The sequence below is a fragment of the Trichomonas vaginalis genome, chromosome VI (assembly GCF_026262505.1).
Source record: "Trichomonas vaginalis G3 chromosome VI, whole genome shotgun sequence".
Lineage (NCBI taxonomy): Eukaryota > Parabasalia > Trichomonadida > Trichomonadidae > Trichomonas > Trichomonas vaginalis.
The window spans coordinates 1,587,952-1,606,351 of record NC_067208.1 but is presented as its reverse complement, the minus strand read 5'-3'; the positions used below and the strand labels follow the sequence as shown (position 1 = coordinate 1,606,351).

At 30.7% G+C, this 18,400-nt stretch overlaps 4 protein-coding genes across 4 annotated transcripts, besides 11 other annotated features; 1 reads left to right on the top strand and 3 right to left on the bottom strand.

Annotated features, from left to right (window-relative positions):
- Nucleotides 1–450: part of a mobile genetic element that runs on past the window's edge.
- A 126-nt stretch (nucleotides 451–576) lies between these two features.
- Nucleotides 577–605: a mobile genetic element.
- Nucleotides 606–1,194: 589 nt separating this feature from the next.
- Nucleotides 1,195–2,397: a mobile genetic element.
- A 664-nt stretch (nucleotides 2,398–3,061) lies between these two features.
- TVAGG3_0786650 (small GTPase mediated signal transduction) lies at nucleotides 3,062–3,724 on the top strand (the record flags this gene model as incomplete). The annotated part of the gene is made up of 1 exon (XM_001296609.2): nucleotides 3,099–3,668. The coding sequence occupies one exon, from the start codon at nucleotides 3,099–3,101 to the stop codon at nucleotides 3,666–3,668; it is 570 nt and encodes a 189-aa protein (XP_001296610.1).
- A 4,443-nt stretch (nucleotides 3,725–8,167) lies between these two features.
- TVAGG3_0786640 (glycogen phosphorylase family) lies at nucleotides 8,168–12,410 on the bottom strand (the record flags this gene model as incomplete). Its single annotated transcript, XM_001299158.2, has 1 exon — nucleotides 9,354–12,206. One exon carries the CDS (start codon nucleotides 12,204–12,206, stop codon nucleotides 9,354–9,356), a length of 2,853 nt encoding a protein of 950 aa, XP_001299159.1.
- A 691-nt stretch (nucleotides 12,411–13,101) lies between these two features.
- On the bottom strand, nucleotides 13,102–14,505 carry TVAGG3_0786630 (uncharacterized protein; the record flags this gene model as incomplete). The annotated part of the gene is made up of 1 exon (XM_001299157.1): nucleotides 13,102–14,505. One exon carries the CDS (start codon nucleotides 14,503–14,505, stop codon nucleotides 13,102–13,104), a length of 1,404 nt encoding a protein of 467 aa, XP_001299158.1.
- Nucleotides 14,506–14,944: 439 nt separating this feature from the next.
- Nucleotides 14,945–15,238, bottom strand: TVAGG3_0786620 (uncharacterized protein; the record flags this gene model as incomplete). Its single annotated transcript, XM_001299156.1, has 1 exon — nucleotides 15,046–15,210. One exon carries the CDS (start codon nucleotides 15,208–15,210, stop codon nucleotides 15,046–15,048), a length of 165 nt encoding a protein of 54 aa, XP_001299157.1.
- A 146-nt stretch (nucleotides 15,239–15,384) lies between these two features.
- Nucleotides 15,385–15,450: a mobile genetic element.
- Nucleotides 15,451–16,612: 1,162 nt separating this feature from the next.
- Nucleotides 16,613–16,654: a mobile genetic element.
- Nucleotides 16,655–16,705: 51 nt separating this feature from the next.
- Nucleotides 16,706–16,764: a mobile genetic element.
- A 51-nt stretch (nucleotides 16,765–16,815) lies between these two features.
- Nucleotides 16,816–16,874: a mobile genetic element.
- A 51-nt stretch (nucleotides 16,875–16,925) lies between these two features.
- Nucleotides 16,926–16,983: a mobile genetic element.
- A 51-nt stretch (nucleotides 16,984–17,034) lies between these two features.
- Nucleotides 17,035–17,093: a mobile genetic element.
- A 51-nt stretch (nucleotides 17,094–17,144) lies between these two features.
- Nucleotides 17,145–17,203: a mobile genetic element.
- Nucleotides 17,204–17,254: 51 nt separating this feature from the next.
- Nucleotides 17,255–17,312: a mobile genetic element.
- The last annotated feature ends 1,088 nt before the right edge of the window (nucleotides 17,313–18,400 follow it).

Genomic DNA, 18,400 nt, shown 5'->3' with positions numbered 1-18,400 from the left:
TTTGTTGAAATAGTTTTCGTTCCTCTGCGACCATAAGGAATGTATGCAATGAACTTTGCGTCATAAGGGATTGTAATATATTCAGGGTTTCTTTCATCGTCAATGGGTCTGTCTTTGTTAAAATGCATGTTTCTCAATTTTACTTGAGTTTTGAATAGTTCACGGAAACGTTCTGGGAAAGAGTCATAGTAAATGTAGTCGGACATGTCTTTGTAATGAAATAAAAAAATTAAAAAAAATAAAAATAAGGTTATTTTTATTTAGTGAGGACGGTAGTGAAGTCGTTAGTGAAGTCATTTATGTGTCAGATGGTTTTGTAAATATTTAAGGTTAAGTTGGTGTTATGGTTGTGTTGTAAAATATACGTTACCAGTTTCGTAAAGTGTCAAAACCGCTAAGTGGTGTACGGAGGCGCGCAGTGCCACAGTACCCAACTTAGGGATACTAACTATATTCAATACAAATGAATTCATATTATAATAGTATCTAGTATAACTAGGTATTCTATCACAGTATTTCTTCAATTTATTATAATATTTCAGCATTTTTTAGTTTCAATGCTGATTTGTTCCTTAGCTTGTAAACTATAGTTACTTTATATCTTCGGCTATTATCCTATTCAACTTAGACGTAAAAAAATTAAATAACGTATAAATATAATTTTAATGGTAAAAGATTAAATGTTTATTCCGTATGTAATGTGATTTGATTTGGATGGTAAGATAAGTTTCAGTATAGTTTTTGTTAATTGATTAAGAATTGTTGAATAAAATTCTGGAACTTCGTCAATTTCTTTGATTCCCTCTTCCTCGCAATACAACTCCATATCATTAACTTGTATTTAAAGGCTTCCATATACAAAACTATATATAATGTTTGAAAGTTAAATCCAATCTTTTTCTATTTCTAAAAAAAATTGAGACCTAAACACGAGATAGCTTTCAGAAAATTTTCAGGGACATTTTTAATCATTTTTTTTATTTATTGTAATATCTTTGTTATTAAATTTGAATTGTTTAATATTTGAATGTAAAGAATTGAATAGTAATAATTTTAGTTTTAATACATAGCTAATTGCTAAGCAAAATAATTAATTTATTGTAATTTTGACATGTAAACTAAAGGGGAATTTAGCCGGCCAAATATATGTCACTTTTTGACTTCACCTCACTTCCACCATTTCGTCTTATGACAGCTAAATAGAAGTTCTCAAAATTCTGTGGATTGTCAAAATAGCTTCCAACTTTTGCACATGCGCGTAAAACATGCACAGCGCACCAACTGAGCTGCGCAAGAGGAAATCCGTCCTCAATTGCGCGAGCAATGTTTAGCGCACAGTCAGCGCTCCAATGCTGTGGATCCAGGTGCGCAAACTCACAGAATTTCACCAAACATTCTTGAATTTTTTCAGATGTCTGAGGGTTCACTAAAAAATAGCAAAAGGGGAAAATTGTGTTTTGACTTGTTTTCATTGTTACTGCAAACAATTGGATCTTTCCTTTAATTAAAGAATGAGTGGAATCGACGTGGAGAGGGTTATCAATGCTATTCACCAATTCTTTTGCAGCAAAAGGTGCATATATGATTGTAAACTCGGAAAAATCTCTATTGTAATCAAATTGAACGAGATCATCTGGGCACTCTTCCTGTAAATTATTCAAAAATGCTTCTAAAGAAGTGTAAGGATCGTTTGATAATCTTTGTGCAATAATCTCATCAAGGCGATAAAATTTGTGCTTTAAAGCATCAGTAGACTGCGCGAAAAGTTTCATCGTTTCTTTGTTATTCGTATCAATTCCGAACTTATCAAAAAATGCTTTTTGAGCAAGAAATTGCTTTCCACCGTTTTTAATATAAAGTTCGATCCATTTTTGATAAAATTTACTCGCGTAATGTGAACCCATTTCAACTCCTATATGATGGCAATGTTCTTCATTAACTTTGCTTATAGTAAACACTCCATTTTGTTCTTCAACCCTAAATTTTGCCTTGCATAGGGGATACGAACATGAATAAGTGACATATTGCTTTGGAGATCCCGTTCTTCTTCTGTATGGGACACCGCCCTTGACTTCCTGTTTAATACCAAAAGCAATAAGCTCCTCTAAGTCCACCGAAATCATAAAAATGAAGTGATTTTGAAAAGAGTTAACAAAATTCAAATCACATCAAAAACAAAAACACATAAAAAATATTTTATTATACTCATTCGAAATTAAAAATAATAAAATTTATATATATTAATTTCATTAAATCAAGGTTAAAAATCTCACCGGAAAAATAACCTCAGTGTGATAAATTTATCACCGGAAAAATTTACAATAAGGTTAATACCGAAAATATCGAAAAATCAACATTTAAGGTTAATTTAAGAGTATGCACTTTTGTCACCTACTCTGTTAAAAAGCGCAAATCAGCTGAAAGAACAATCGGACTAATCATGCTAATGACTCAGCACATCTGTTTTACTACAGTTTGAAGAATTTTAAAAAAAGGAGAAATTATTGATTATAAATCCTATGTTCAATGTAAATAAATACGCTAATATCCAATTCATAATTGTTGTTAAAGTTAAAAGAGAGATAACATCAGAGTAAACTTTCATCCAACGATTTCAAAATTTGAGATAAAAAATCCAAAATATTTTGCAACTTAAAGGATTGTAGTATAAATGCAGAATTCTAATGTATAATTCAATTTTATAAATCCTCAAAATCTTAATAAAATAATGCCTAACAAACTATTATATATCGATTTCTTATCGATGATTTAAAAAGCTGTAATTTATACACAATAATTCAACCAAAACAGTTATATTTCTGAGAGCACTGCGAATCTTCACAAATTTGCTTTTTCAATTATGTAAACTTAAAAGGCCCATTTCGTAACACTATATTAATATTTATAAAAATCCGAATGAGCTTCTCATTTCTCAAAAACCAATGCTCCATCACATAATTTTTTTGATTTCTAATGAGATATATAATCCTAATATCAGTACTAAATATTAAATATAGCAAAAAGGACAAACCAAGAAATCACTAGTCTCAAAGGAGCTGACAGACCATTTCAAAAAGTGATTGTTAAAATAAACAGAAATGTCGAACAACATTAAACTCGTCGTCGTAGGCGATGGCGCTGTTGGCAAGACCTGCCTCTTAGTTGTCTATGCCAGGAACGAATTCCCATCCGAGTACGTTCCAACTGTATTCGACAATTATACAGCCAAAGTTAAGATCGATGATACTTTGTATCCGGTTCAGCTTTGGGATACAGCCGGACAAGAAGAATTAGAAAATATTCGTACACTTTCATATCAAAACACATCTGTCTTCTTACTTTGTTTTTCAGTTACAACACCAACAACATTTGACAATCTTACAACGGTTTGGATCCCAGAGATTAAACGTTATGTTAAAAATCCAGAAATCCTTCTCATTGGTACAAAGGCAGATCTCAGAAATGATGAACAGACACTCAAAAATCTTGAGGCCGACGGTAAAGCACCGATTACCCTTGAGCAGGCTCAACAGAAGGCCAAAGAAATTGGTGCTATAGCTTATTGTGAGTGTTCAGCTTTGAAGAACGAAGGTGTAAGAGAAGCCTTCGATAAAGCTATTAATCATATCATTGAAAAAGACAACGGCGGATGTTGCCACCTTATTTGATTCATATCATAAACATTTAAACTGATTGAAAGTTTTTCATAAATACCTTTTTTTACGAAATACTAACCAATTTTAGCCAAAGAGAAACCGCTGAAAAATCATTTTCTTTGGCGATTTTTAGTCATATTTTGAGCTAAAATAAATATGTAAGGAATCCGAGCTTGATTTATCAACTTTTTCAAATTACATTTTTTTGAACGTTAACTTTTTGCTTAAATGACTTTAATTTTAATAGAGATAATATATGCTGCTTATGAATTACTAGTTTTTGGACTCGTCTAAGACAGATTGCAATTGAAATGCATATTTAAAACCAGCCACAGTTAGAGTTAAAGTTTAAATATATTTTTTTTCTTCTTCTTCAATTTAAACTAGTATCATTCAATTTTTTGACTTGTAATTGAATCGTTAATTAAAACGAGGCAATTTTAATAATTTTCATATCAATACAGACCAAGCAACAAAATATTATTGAATGCTTTTGACCTTACATCTTTCAAAAACATACCGTTTCAAGAAAATTTTCTTGAAGGAGCTTCAAATTCTTTCCATAATTCCGCATCACATATTTCCGATTGTTTCTGAATTGCAAGCTGCTTACCTTTTAATCCACATTTTTTCGCAATTCAAACCAATTTGATCTGAAAAAATGGTTTCGCTTTTCATATTTATCAATCTTTAGAAGTAGAAATATTGAATTCATGAATCTTGTTCAATACAATAAGATCTGAATTTCAATTGCTCTTTTTCTCGGCAATTGATCCAAATCAAATATTAACATCATTCATTACATATATATTATAGAATATACCATCATTTAAATTCCATTTTATTGAACTTTTAAAATTTTCTATCGAATATCTCCTTATATCTGAGCTCGTAGGCATATAAATCTATACACTGTTGTGAGAGATGGAATTTGGCCGTCATTTTTTACTAATTTAATTCATAAATTAAAAATATAAAAATCATTATAAAAGCAAATGTGATATTACATTTTAATGGGCCAATTGTGAAAGTTTGACAGTCTTCGAATTAGTTTGTTCTTTTCCCTGATTAATAAGGTAGTCACAAAATCTAAGTAGTGAGGCTCTCAAAAATTGAACCGTACTCCATACAAAATTTGTGTACCCTCACTACTTAGATTTTGTGGCCTTCAATTGAGAGGTTAGTTTTGATAGAGCACGTTATAAAATTAAAAGGGAAAAATAAATAAAATTTAAACATTTAATTATATATAATGTAAGGAGTGTAATTCCAAATTTTCTAAAAACTATTCAAATTTGAGCATTTTTTTGGAAATAGTAAATCTAATATGTACATCTAATAACAACATGATTCATCACCTTTTCAAGCTCTGCAGTCAATTTTTTGAAATTTGATTGAAATAAATGTAGCAAAAATTACATTTCATTAGGGAATATATGAGTTGCTCTGGAAACAGGCTGATAAATTTTAAACTTTGTCCAATCAACATGAATGCATTGAGAAATTTGGATTGATTTTCTGGTAGAATCTGGAACAATTCAACCATGTATAAATGGATCATGTAATCATCATGAAATGTTAGTGTTAGAGTTCAAAAGAAACAGAATGAGTGGAAATCAAACACAATCTGAATAATTTTAAACGTATACAATTTTTAAGTTTGTATTTTGAATTCTACATATATGATTGTGTAATTCGTTCTTTCAAATTTTCGGATTCAGGCATGTTTTGATAAAATTCATTCCCAAAAACGTCAATTAACAATTAAATTTAGTGTATTTAAATATATATACGTATTATATTTTATAAATTATATTAAATTCGCAAAATTTTAAGTTTTAAACAAAAATAAAAAATGTTCAAAATATGAAATTATGCATAGGATATTAAAATTTACATGTTAGCAATTTTTTTGAATTGCTTTCAATTTTCAAATTGAAATTTTTAAGATTTTTTTCTGAAATAATAAGCAAGAATATCAACCTAAATAATATTAAATTCCATGCGTTAATTTCCCCTCAAAAGTCATTGACCGCCTCTCAATCTAGATTTTGTGAGTACTTTAGATGTGTTGGTGATACAAAAGAGTTTACAAACTCAATCTCTTGTTTTTACAAACCCAATCTAAACTCTAGTTTTTACAGACTCAATTCATATTCTAGTTTTTACAAACCCAATCCATATTCTAGGTTTTACAAACACAATCTAAACTCTAGTTTTTACAGACTCAATCTTAAGAATAATTTTGAGATGAGTATTAAACTCATTTTTCCATGTAAAGCCTCCAAATCATACTATTCAACTCGACATTGAGTGCAATCCTTCCAAAAATTTGAATAAGAGACTTTATGAAGAATAATATACAAACTTACAAAAGGTGACCAAACTATTTTTTGAAAGTCCGCCATAACTTTAATGGTACTATTTCAGCGTGTACAATGAATACAAAAATTCTAAGAGTGCCACATAAAATAGTACTTTAGACTTGATTTAATGCTACCAAGCAAATGTTAAAAAGATGACTTTAGTGTTTTGATAATCAAAGATTAAAATCATTATTGTCTAAATCAATAATCATAACGACAGAAGTTAATGTTTTTTCATAAGTGCTTTAAATCCACTTTTAAAAGTATACCTCAAAAATCAAAATATCAAAAAAAAATTGGCCGATAGGTTTGGCTTTAATTTTTGTCTGCTTTTATGATTTGATATGGATGTTATAATTTTAAAAGTTGAGCCAAATTCACCAATAGATTTTTGAGATTTGCAAATAATCAATAATTTTCAGCGTGTTATCTTTTATTAAAAGAACTATTTGGTTTCAGTATCATATAAATTGATATTTACTTTCTATTTGAACCTTCATTTAGCTAATGATTTAGTAATACAGATTTCATCTAATCCTTATAAGAGAATTTTGAATTTGTTATAATAAAAAAACAAACAGATATAGCTTACACTTCTATAATAAAGATACCTTTTATAGAAATCAGTATGAAATGTGTTTTTTGACACGTAAAGCTCTCAATTCATTATAACATGTTTGTCGATTTTTATATATTTTTCGCTTTCATTATCTATGATATTAAAAATTATGTCATCAGAATGTGAAATAATTAAACAAATGCCCTGGGGGAAGTATTTTATACTAGAATTTATAAAAAAAATCACTGTACGTTTAGCCTACTGGTTATGTCGTGGGGTTCAAAGGCAATATGTTTAAATCAGTAAGCACCCAGTTTTTTTAACAAGGTGAATATAACTTTTGATCGAAATTAGTTGTATTTATTTAAATATATTATATTGGCAACCTTTCTTTACCCTGTCCTAATAAACGCATTTTGTAAAAAAATATAGTGCATCAGTTTCGAACTAGCGTCCCCGGTACCCAATAGTAAGGGGTAATAACCATTCGACCATTTGCCACGTAAAGCATCGCCAGATTTTTTTGTATTTAATCACTCCCAAAACACTGTTTTGGCTTATTGGAAGCATATCAGACATAATCGCCATAATCAAAAAATCTATATACCCAATAAGTAATAAATTTGTCGATATAGATTTTCCATAAAATTAGTTTTTAGTCTGATCTTAAAATAAATTTAATTTTTTATAAAAAAAATCACATTTAAAAGTACCTTTTTACAAGCTCGAAATCCTGTTGGTGGATTTCGGGCGTACTTCAAAATTAGCTTTTCTTCTACATATGCAAGCTATATTTTAAATATGGGGCAAATCGGATCGGCGAAAGGAGTTTAGTTACCTTTAACTTACAAAGAAGTAGTAATAAGAAGAAAGGAAAAAGTTCCAAATCATACTATTTCCATCGACAATGAGTACAATCCTTCCAAAAATTTGAATAAGAGACTTTATGAAGGAAAATATAAGTTTAATATAAAGAAGAAGCAATAAGAAGAAAGGAAAAAGTTCCAAATCATACTATTTCCATCGACAATGAGTACAATCCTTCCAAAAATTTGAATAAGAGACTTTATGAAGGAAAATATAAGTTTAATATAAAGAAGAAGCAATAAGAAGAAAGGAAAAAGTTCCAAATCATACTATTTCCATCGACAATGAGTACAATCCTTCCAAAAATTTGAATAAGAGACTTTATGAAGGAAAATATAAGTTTAATATAAAGAAGAAGCAATAAGAAGAAAGGAAAAAGTTCCAAATCATACTATTTCCATCGACAATGAGTACAATCCTTCCAAAAATTTGAATAAGAGACTTTATGAAGGAAAATATAAGTTTAATATAAAGAAGAAGCAATAAGAAGAAAGGAAAAAGTTCTTGAAAAGAGAGAAAAGATTGATAAAAATGTAAATTTCATTTTTTTAAGGTCCTTTTTTCATTTAAGGTACCCTATTCAAAAAATGAAAGGGGTCCCTCACAAAATTGAAGGGGTACCATTCAAATTCTATCGAAATAGTACCTTAATTAAAAAAGCTCTCAACCGGTACCATTCAAATTCCCTCAAAAATATTGAAAAGATTTTAGGTATGCTGCTAATATAGTTAGTAGCATCATACAGAATGCATAGACAAATTTTTTACTAATTATTTTTTCTTTGCAATTCAAATTCGAGATCGCTTAACTATGCTTAGAATCATAAGCATAATAATTTTGCAAAAGGTATGGGAATAATTTGAAAATTAATTTCAAAATTATTAATACTAGTGCAAGCTAGTGTAAGCATGTAAATGCATATTTGTGCACTGATTCGATACTCTTTTTTGGAAATTGCACTTTATCTTAAATTTCGAATGCAAATTTTTTGAATATGTGTATTGAAACTGTAACCTTTTGTCTAAGTTGCATTCTAATATAGCTCGAATTCTAAAAATGGGACTTTACTCCTCTTTCTTTGAGAAAATTTTAGACAATAGCCAAATTGCTAATTTTGTTGGAGTAATACCTGTATTGTGAGGTATAATATATTGTTCAGGGTTGAAACAAGGAGGTAGTTAGTGATAAAGCATAGTTACCACATGAAATGCAGTAAAATTTTGAGTCTAAACGTCTTTTAAACCATCAAGTATAAATTATAGAAAAAGATACTTTATATATAGTTAAAATAAAAATGATTAGAAAATAGCGTTTTCGATCAAAATTTCAAATTTTGATTTCCGAATATCTCTATTTGTGTCTAATTAGAGACATTTCTATAATTTTAGTGCGCAGCATATGCAATTCCTCTTTGGTTATTGCATTAATTTCTCAAAAAGAAAAAAGTCTTCAATAATTTTTTCAACAATACAGTACTAAAGCTAAGAACTTCTAAACACATGAAAAGTTATATCATTCTCGTTAATATGTAGATTATCAATGAAAAGAATATTGTGAAATTTGAATATTTTTTAAAATAGAATGTAGAAATACTTATCAATGCTTAAAATAGAGATATGTGAGAGCTAGATCCGTATTTATTTACGTTTTCGTGCATATTTTGACTATCAAATTAAATTAATTTTGAAGATTTTAGCATCTAAAAGTATTTAATACCCCTATACAAACAAGGTAATTCTTACATGTCTTAGTAAGTCCAAACTTAATGTTTTATGATATGGGCCTGACCTCTCCATATGGTGACGATAGAAATTGAATAAAAGAATTATTATCAAAATCTGATAATATATTGCATCAGACACACACAAAAAAATAAATATAATACAAAAAAGTCATTTTTTTTTCTTAGTTGAAGTCAATTGGAATTTCATCATCTTGTTCTGAGTCAGATTCTTTGATCGGAGTCAATGTAGATGGAACTCCTATTACAACCTTTGTGTTTTTATCTCTTTTCGTCAAAGAACCGAAAGATCCTTTCTTTGGAACGTATCCTCCAGTGGCCATGACCTCTCCAGGCTTCATCTGCGCTGTCTGGTGTCTCCGTAACGAACCAGAAATTGAACCAATTCCGAATGTCGGAATCGTGGCAATTTCGTCAGGAGAAGCCACAATTGGTAATTTGTGCTCCTTGATATTCCAGACTTCTTCCGCGTATTCGGAAATGGTCCTATCTGATGAAAATCTGGCCATGTTCGCGGTAGATGTGATGCACATCCTCGTCCATTCATCTTTACTGCGGAAAACGTCATCGCAACGTCTCTGTGCATCGATGTAGTCGTCAAAGTCTTTAGCGACTAAGTAGTTGTCGCCATTTTCGATCGGATATATGAGACATTCGTATTCGTTGCGTTCTCCGAAGATTCCTGTCCTTATCAGATCGAAAACACGTCTCAATCCTTGAGGAATTGGCTTGTTCGGGGAAGATCTGTAACTATCGACATTTTCTGCTAGTTCTCCGAAGAAGAAAACGTTTTCGTTGCCAATGGCGTCACCGATTTCGATGTTTGCGCCATCGTGTGTCCCGATAATCAAGGCGCCGTTGAATGCAAACTTCATATTCGAAGTTCCTGAGGCTTCTGTGCCTGCAGTAGAGATCTGTTCGCATACATCGGTGCCTGGAATGATTACTTCGGCGGCGGAAACGTTGTAGTTTGGAATGAAAACTATTTTGAGTAAATTTCCAATTCGAGAGTCATTGTTGATGACGTTTGCAACGTTGTTGATGAGTTTGAGCAGCTTCTTCGCTGCCCAATACCCTGGAGCTGCTTTTCCGCCAAATATCATCGCTCTTGGGACAATATTTTGTCTTTCTTCGGGAGAAAGCTCGAGTAATGAGATGTATCTGTAAATTATCGAAAAGATATTCAGTTGCTGGCGTTTGTATTCGTGAATTCTCTTGACTTGGATATCAAATAACTGATTTTCAGGATCTAACTGGATTCCTGTAGTTTTCTGGACAAGTTCGGCCAGTTTAAGCTTGTTGGAGAGCTTAATTGATTGCCATTCCCTCAAGAAATTGAGATCATCAACTTTATTTCTTAATTCTGTCAATCCTTCCGCGTTCAGAGCCCATGATTCATTTCCACAGACTCTTGTGATGATGGCTGATAACGCTGGATTGCAATGATGAAGCCATCTTCGTACCGTAACTCCATTTGTCTTGTTTACGAACTTTCTCGGCTCGAGAGTGTAGAAGTCTTTGAATACGTTCTGTTTCATGAGCTCTGTGTGAATTGCGGCGACTCCATTTACCATATGAGAGCCGATTACGGCCAAATTGGCCATTCTTACCTTTTTCGGATTGGATTCCTCTATAATCGAAAGGTTCCTGATGACTTCGACTGGGAATCTGTAGCGACTTCTGATATCATCAAGAAAATATTGATTTAATTCGTAAATTATTTCAAGATGACGAGGCAACATGTTCTGGAATAATGGTATTTCCCATTTCTCGAGGGCTTCTGGCATCAATGTATGGCAAGTATATGAAAAAACTTGTTTTGTGATGTCTAAAGCTTCAATGAACGGAATTTTCTCTTGGTCGATAAGAATTCTGAGTAATTCTGCCACCATGATGGCCGGATGTGTATCGTTCAATTGAATTGCGGCGTATTTTGGAAAATCATGGATATCTGCCTTGTAATTGTTCTTTATTCTTCTGATAATGTCTTGCAATGACGCCGATGACATGAAATACTCTTGCATGAGCCTCATTTCTTTGCCTTCATATGTATTATCGTTAGGATAAAGAACTGATGTAAGATTTTCACAGCGTTGCTTCATGGAAATGGCGTCGTAGTAATCACCACCACGGAATTTCTCTTCATCGAGCTCTATTGTTGGTTTTGATGACCATAATCGTAAAGCTAAGGTATTATCTGTTCCAAAGCCAGGAATTAAGAAGTCATTGGCAACAGCGTTGACTGTAAGTGATGGTTTCCAGACGCCATTCTCTGTACGACCGTAAAATTGTACTTGATGTGTAATCGTGTCCTTTCGAATTCTCCATGGATCACCGAAATTGAGCCAGTAATCGGGAATTTCGATTTGCGAACCATCAGCGGCAATTTTCTGCTTGAACATGCCAAATGAGTACATTAAACCATACCCCCAGCCAGGAAGGTTCAATGTCGCGAGAGAATCCATGAAACAAGCGGCTAAGCGACCGAGTCCGCCATTTCCGAGGCCAGGATCGTACTCTTCATTATAAATATCATCTAAAGAAACGTCAAGTTCGGCCAAGCTGTCTCTGTATAGATCTTCCAACTCGAGGTTAAGCAGGGCGTTCCTCAAAAACCTGCCAACTAAGAATTCAGCGGAAACATAATAAACTTGCTTTGCTCTGGAAGAGACGAAGAACTCCTGCGTATCATTGAATAGCTCTATCAGTCTGTCTCTTATGGAATACGACGCTGCAAGATATGCTGAAAATGAGTCGTAGTTGAATCTTGATCTTGCAATTGTATATTCAAAATGGTTTACGAAGGATTGCTGTATTGCATTTTTATCTGCTGGTATGTAGTTACCCATCAGCTTCCACAGTAAGTCGTGGCGTGCTTCTTCGTGTTCTGGTCCTTCAGCTTTACTGATATTTCGTTGTAAAGATGAAATTGTCGAGTTAAAAACACCACGAGGGGCAACCTTAACATCTGGATAATAAGGTCTGATAGTAGGTCGTTTCTGCCTTGCGTTTTGCATTCGACCTAAAACTTTAAAATCCAAAATTTTTTTTCTCTGTCAATTTGGTCCAAATTTGAATTAATCAAAAATGATATTATTTTCCGTTTATTGGGGTTATTTTTAATACAGAGAAAACGACTGTTGTTTTTCAACGATAGCAATTCAATTTGATATCCTTAAATTCACGGTTGTTATATATGATGCTTGACTAATGACAAAAAGTATAAAAGATATTTATCGTCCTTTTCAACTTTGAAAATAACCACCCTATTTTCAAATGAAAAATGGAAAATTCAGGAGATAGATAGGAAATTGAGATATTTCAACAATTGTGATATAATATGAAAGCACTCACCATCCAATCGATTTTAGACATTTACACTGTAATAAAAAAATTACTTCCTGAGATTTTTTTGTAACGATTAGAAAAAATTCGAATGTATTTTCCCCTTTATTATGCATCAGGCAGCTCATGCTCATTCTGCCTTAACGATCAACATTATGGAAAGTTCAATAGATTCTTTGTTTCAGAACTCTTATTCGTTATAGACGATTATTTTAGAATTCTAAGAAAATGAGTGACCACTTTTCTGTGAAATATTGATTTATCGGTAATTCCTAACATGTATATGTTGTGCGATAAGGAAAATATTTACGAAATCGAAAATAATATTAATATTGACTCAAATTTCGTAGTAGCATTAGTGTCTATATGAGATTTTCCACAATACATCCATGTGTATAACGAAATCTATTCAAATGCTCTTATTCAACATGTTTTTGGATTAGATATAGCTAAAATTATAAGAAAATAAGTTAATAAAGATAAAGAAATAAATGAGGATCATTTCTATTAGAAATATTTATAATAAACACACAAATAAATTATAAAAAAACAAATAAACAATTAAAATTAAGTTCTTTTGACGCCATTCATAATGGATGACATCGAATATGTAGATTGCTTCTTATGGATATACGTAGCATCATTCGGAGCAGGTATTTTTACGCATGAAATGTTCCAATCTGGTGGAATATAGTCTTTCCCGGGTCCATTCTTCGTCAAAGCATCAACATTTGTTAATACGAACCGATCTGGAGGAAGTTGTTCGTTTCTTTCTGTTAATGCAGCGTTAATTTCCCTCGTCTTCTTATTTCTCGAAGGAAAAGACGTAACTAATGGTGCTGGACGATTAGATTTGAGTTTCTGCTGCTTATGTTCGTCACTTGCTTCAGAAAAAAAATATAAATTTCTTTTTTGAGCCGATTTCTCTTTTTCGTCATCACTATCGTCATCAATAGGTATTGGCTTCTCATCATCATTCAGATCTTTCTGAGTTGGCTTCTTTTTGACGGGGCTTCTTCGAGATCTTGTTCTAAGAGGTTTTGTAGGCTCGCGAAGAGGTGCATCTTCAGAATTAAGCGAAGGAATACTCTGATTTGACGATGAAGCTGATATAAAAGTGTTTTTATTCTCCTTTTTGTTGTTTGGAGATGCTAAAACGTTATTTGATGAATTTGTTGAAGAATTATTATTCCTTGATAATCTATGCTTACGAACCTTTGGTTTTGTAATGACTTTATTAGGAATTTTTGAATTTTCTTGGTTAGAATTTTTAATATTTGATTTTGGCTTTTCAGAAGCTTTAGATTCACGTTCAACTTTTTGTCTAATGCTTTCTGCTGGCTCATGATTCCAGTTTTCTTTTTCAGGTTTAGCAGAATCGTTATCATTCGAATTTGTAATGGATTCTGCTGAAATTGACGAAGCATATTTGAGTTGCCTTGATCTCTGGTTTGCTCTTTTCTGTATTTCAGGAGGCGGTTTTGGTAAAGAAGCCTTTGCCTTTTTCGGAGGCGTTTCTGGGGAATTTGATGAATCATTTTCTTTGCTTTGATTGTAGTTAACAATGTTTTGCTCGGCTTTTGGCTTTTGATGCTTTGCTTCTGGCAAAGTAAAATCACTTGAGTTTTGTGAATCTTCTGAAGTAGTTTCTAGATACTTACTAGTTCCAAAATGCTTAGCATTAGACGGAGACGTCTGAAAATTGCTGTTTGCCGCTGAATTATTATCGTTATCAGCTATCATTTGGTTAATTTCAATAACTCCTGTATTGCTTACATGGAGTTTCCCATTGGAAGCCTCCAGTGCTCGCATTTGTTGTTGAGACTCCAAAATACGATTAACTGATAATTTATGACGAGATGTCGAGCCATTGCTTTGTTTTTTGGACAAAACTTCAGGTTTCTCATCTCCTTTTTTAGAATTCTTATGGTTTTTGCCGTCAGGGATTCGATTCGAGCCCTTAGACTGCATAAAACTAGTGTTTACAAAACGCAGCCGTTTTTTTCTTCGGAGAATAATTTTGACATAATTCATATTGATGTTCAGACTACTTTAGTTATTTTTTCTTATTTAAAGCATGTTTTTTACATTACATTGAGCGCTCAATGAAATCATTAGAAATATCTCTGTTACTAAGCTTGCAATATTCGGCTCTTCCTAAAATATGAAAAATCGCAAATGATAGCAGGAAACAATGGAATAATGAATTTTTATCAAATTTTTGCTTTTCGTTCAATGAAGTATATGATTCAACTATTCTTATTAAAACTAAACTAAGTCAAATAATCTAATTTACATAAAACAGCTAACTTTCTGATTTTTATTTTTTTTATCGATTCAAAGTATATTTGAGTGATTTGGTAATACTCTTTAAGTAAGAGTGAATTTTTAAGAAAGCATAGTTAGAGCAGTAACTCTTGATAAAACGTTTATCCATATGTAGAATAGTAATTTTTTTATTCAAATAAAGCAAAATATTGGTAAAGTAAGTAGAATTAGTCGTGTAATACTTTACTCAAGTTTCTGGTATTTCCTGCGGTTGCGGAATTTAGCATCTTGATTTCCAACATAAATAAAGATACCCACACCAATGATGATGTGTACGAGAATGAGGATAATGATAAGCCAACCTACTGGATCTGAAACACCAAGGTAGTCAAAGACCTGGTTAGTCATTTAAATTTTTTTTGACCAAAAAAATTTACATTCCGATCGTTCGCGATAACATTTGTTACATTAGTTCTATCCAAATTTCAGAATAATACATTTGGATGACAATAAGATTTAACGATTATTTTTTCAAAAATAGTCAAGGTGAACTTTATAGGTTTTCTCTGTGACTTATCTTTTGGCATCGGGATTGATCGGGAAAATGGGATCAACTCATTCAATTTTATCCCGATTAATCGGGATAGATTTCAATACTTTACGGATCGGAATGATTTTAGGTGAAGTGAAAATTTAAAAAATTCATATCTTTCTTTATATTTGTTTCTAATGGTATTCATTTATATAGCATTGAAGTATATATTATTAGCTATCATTACATATCGGTCAAGTTTGATTTGGACTTAGGATGTGTAATGCGAATGCAAATTATTATTTTAATTTATAATTAAAATAGCCCAACTTGTAGTATAGTCTCTAGCAATGTACCTGTCACACTATGGTAGGCCTTAAACTTGATTTTAAAGAACAAGCCAAATAATCAGATTTTAAATAATGAGAATTTAATGTAGTGAACACTTATTTAAGTTCGTGAATGAATCTATATCCTTTGGTAAAATACAATTGAATAGGTTTACACTCAAAATATATGAGTTTTTATCTTCTAGATATTTTATCGATTTCAAAATTAAAGTCAAAATCGATGTTATAGTGTTTATAATAATTGGGATTTGTCTGATTGCATTATGACATTATTAGAATGTTTGAAATCGATTTCTTAAATTTCAAAATAATCATATGTATCAAAAATTTAGCATGTGGTAAGATTGTTATATGATTATCTTTTCGGCTAATGATATGTAAACTAGTAACAGCATGTAGAATGAATAAGAATAAAAAGAAAATGAGAAATTATTTAGTAAAAATTGAATAAGAAAAAATTGAGAAGTATTCAAAAAAATAATGAATTATAAAATATTAGTTTTATATAGTATATTAATATTTCACAATTTTATTTTTGAATGGGTTTGAAATGAATTGAGAAGATTTTATATGAAAATGTATTTATGAAAATTGCAGAATGAGATTATTATAAAGAGTTAACAATAGGTAATATTAAAAAGATGGTGAAAGATGAAATAAGATATTAAATGAAGAAGAAAATAATAAAGAAATAAAAAAGATAAAGATTAAAAAAATAAATTTATGATAAGATGAAAGTGATGATTAAATGTAATGTACTGTGAAGTTGTGTTTAGAAATATTGAGAAAGGTGAATGATAAAAGAATATGAAATTAATTGAAAATAAAATAGTAAAATTAAGTAGGGAAGGCATTGTTTGCTTTAATATTATATGGAAAAAGAGAGATTGATATAAGGTAGAGATATAATTTAAAGTTTTGAATCAGAATGTCTTATTGAAAAACAGATTTGTCTGATCACAAGCACTTAAGACTTTTATAACAATAGAAATGTGTTTATGATATTGAAATAGTCAAATTACAATTTTTTTTTCTAAGATGTCTTATTGAAAAACAGATTTGTCTGATCACAAGCACTTAAGACTTTTATAACAATAGAAATGTGTTTATGATATTGAAATAGTCAAATTACAATTTTTTTTTCTAAGATGTCTTATTGAAAAACAGATTTGTCTGATCACAAGCACTTAAGACTTTTATAACAATAGAAATGTGTTTATGATATTGAAATAGTCAAATTACAATTTTTTTTCTAAGATGTCTTATTGAAAAACAGATTTGTCTGATCACAAGCACTTAAGACTTTTATAACAATAGAAATGTGTTTATGATATTGAAATAGTCAAATTACAATTTTTTTTTCTAAGATGTCTTATTGAAAAACAGATTTGTCTGATCACAAGCACTTAAGACTTTTATAACAATAGAAATGTGTTTATGATATTGAAATAGTCAAATTACAATTTTTTTTTCTAAGATGTCTTATTGAAAAACAGATTTGTCTGATCACAAGCACTTAAGACTTTTATAACAATAGAAATGTGTTTATGATATTGAAATAGTCAAATTACAATTTTTTTTCTAAGATGTCTTATTGAAAAACAGATTTGTCTGATCACAAGCACTTATCAAGTTCCTCATTCTTTATATGATTTCTATCCACTCAAATATTTATTCATATTAAAAAATTATATCATTATAATTTGCTTATTTCATCTTCATTGCTGTAATTTTTAATCTTTTAATTAGTTCTTTTGGTACATATTCTAAATATTCTTCTTTTGTATCTAAAATTGTTTTGATAACGAATTCTAATCTTTCGTTTTGCAAACTTTCGTCTGTAAAGTAAATCTTGATTGAAATCTCGAGTATCTTGTTTACAAAACGATGGATACTTAATGTGTGCATTGAAACTGAGAATTTATTGGAAATTCTGAATAAAAGTAATTTATTTGTTACTTGAGATGGCTCAAAGTTTTCCAAAACGTATTGCAGAATATCGCTTTTCCAAATACAATTCGTGAGTATTAGATTAGCTAACAAATCTGCATTTGTATTTCCAAATTCCGCGAAAAGGCGCTCTAAAATAACCGTTTTGTAATCTGATCTGAGAATCGTATAACCCATTAAATGAATTTTCTTTGATATTGCCTGTTTGTTTGAAAATATTTCTTGTATTGATTTTTCATTTTCAATTAGTAATTTGTCACATTCTCTCGTAAACATATTGTAAATATTAATAACGTTTTCTTCATTGTAACTTGTCTCATCACTAAGATTTGAAATAACGTTTATAAAAATTTCCGCAGCTCTTGATGGAAGCAAAAACTCCCTGTGTGTATTTATAAATGATAATAGTATTTCGGATATCACGCAATTTTTTGGTATTTGGTTAATAATTAGATTTATTATTTTGAATTTGTCTGATTCTTCTTTTATTTGTGAATTAAACGATTGAATTATTCCATTCTGAATATTAGTGTCAAATTTGTAGAATAAATTAAACGAAAAGTTATTGAGAAATGAGGAATTTATAAATTCGTCTAGAATTCTTTGATCATTGCATAAAAATCCAATGAATTCGAATTCATTATCGGTTTGAATATAACTTGATGGTAAATTATTAAAAAATTGAAGATATGAAAACTGATTGCATATATGAAATAAGACCTCAGCAGTTTGATCTTCTTTAATCTCCCAGATTGCATCCATAAAT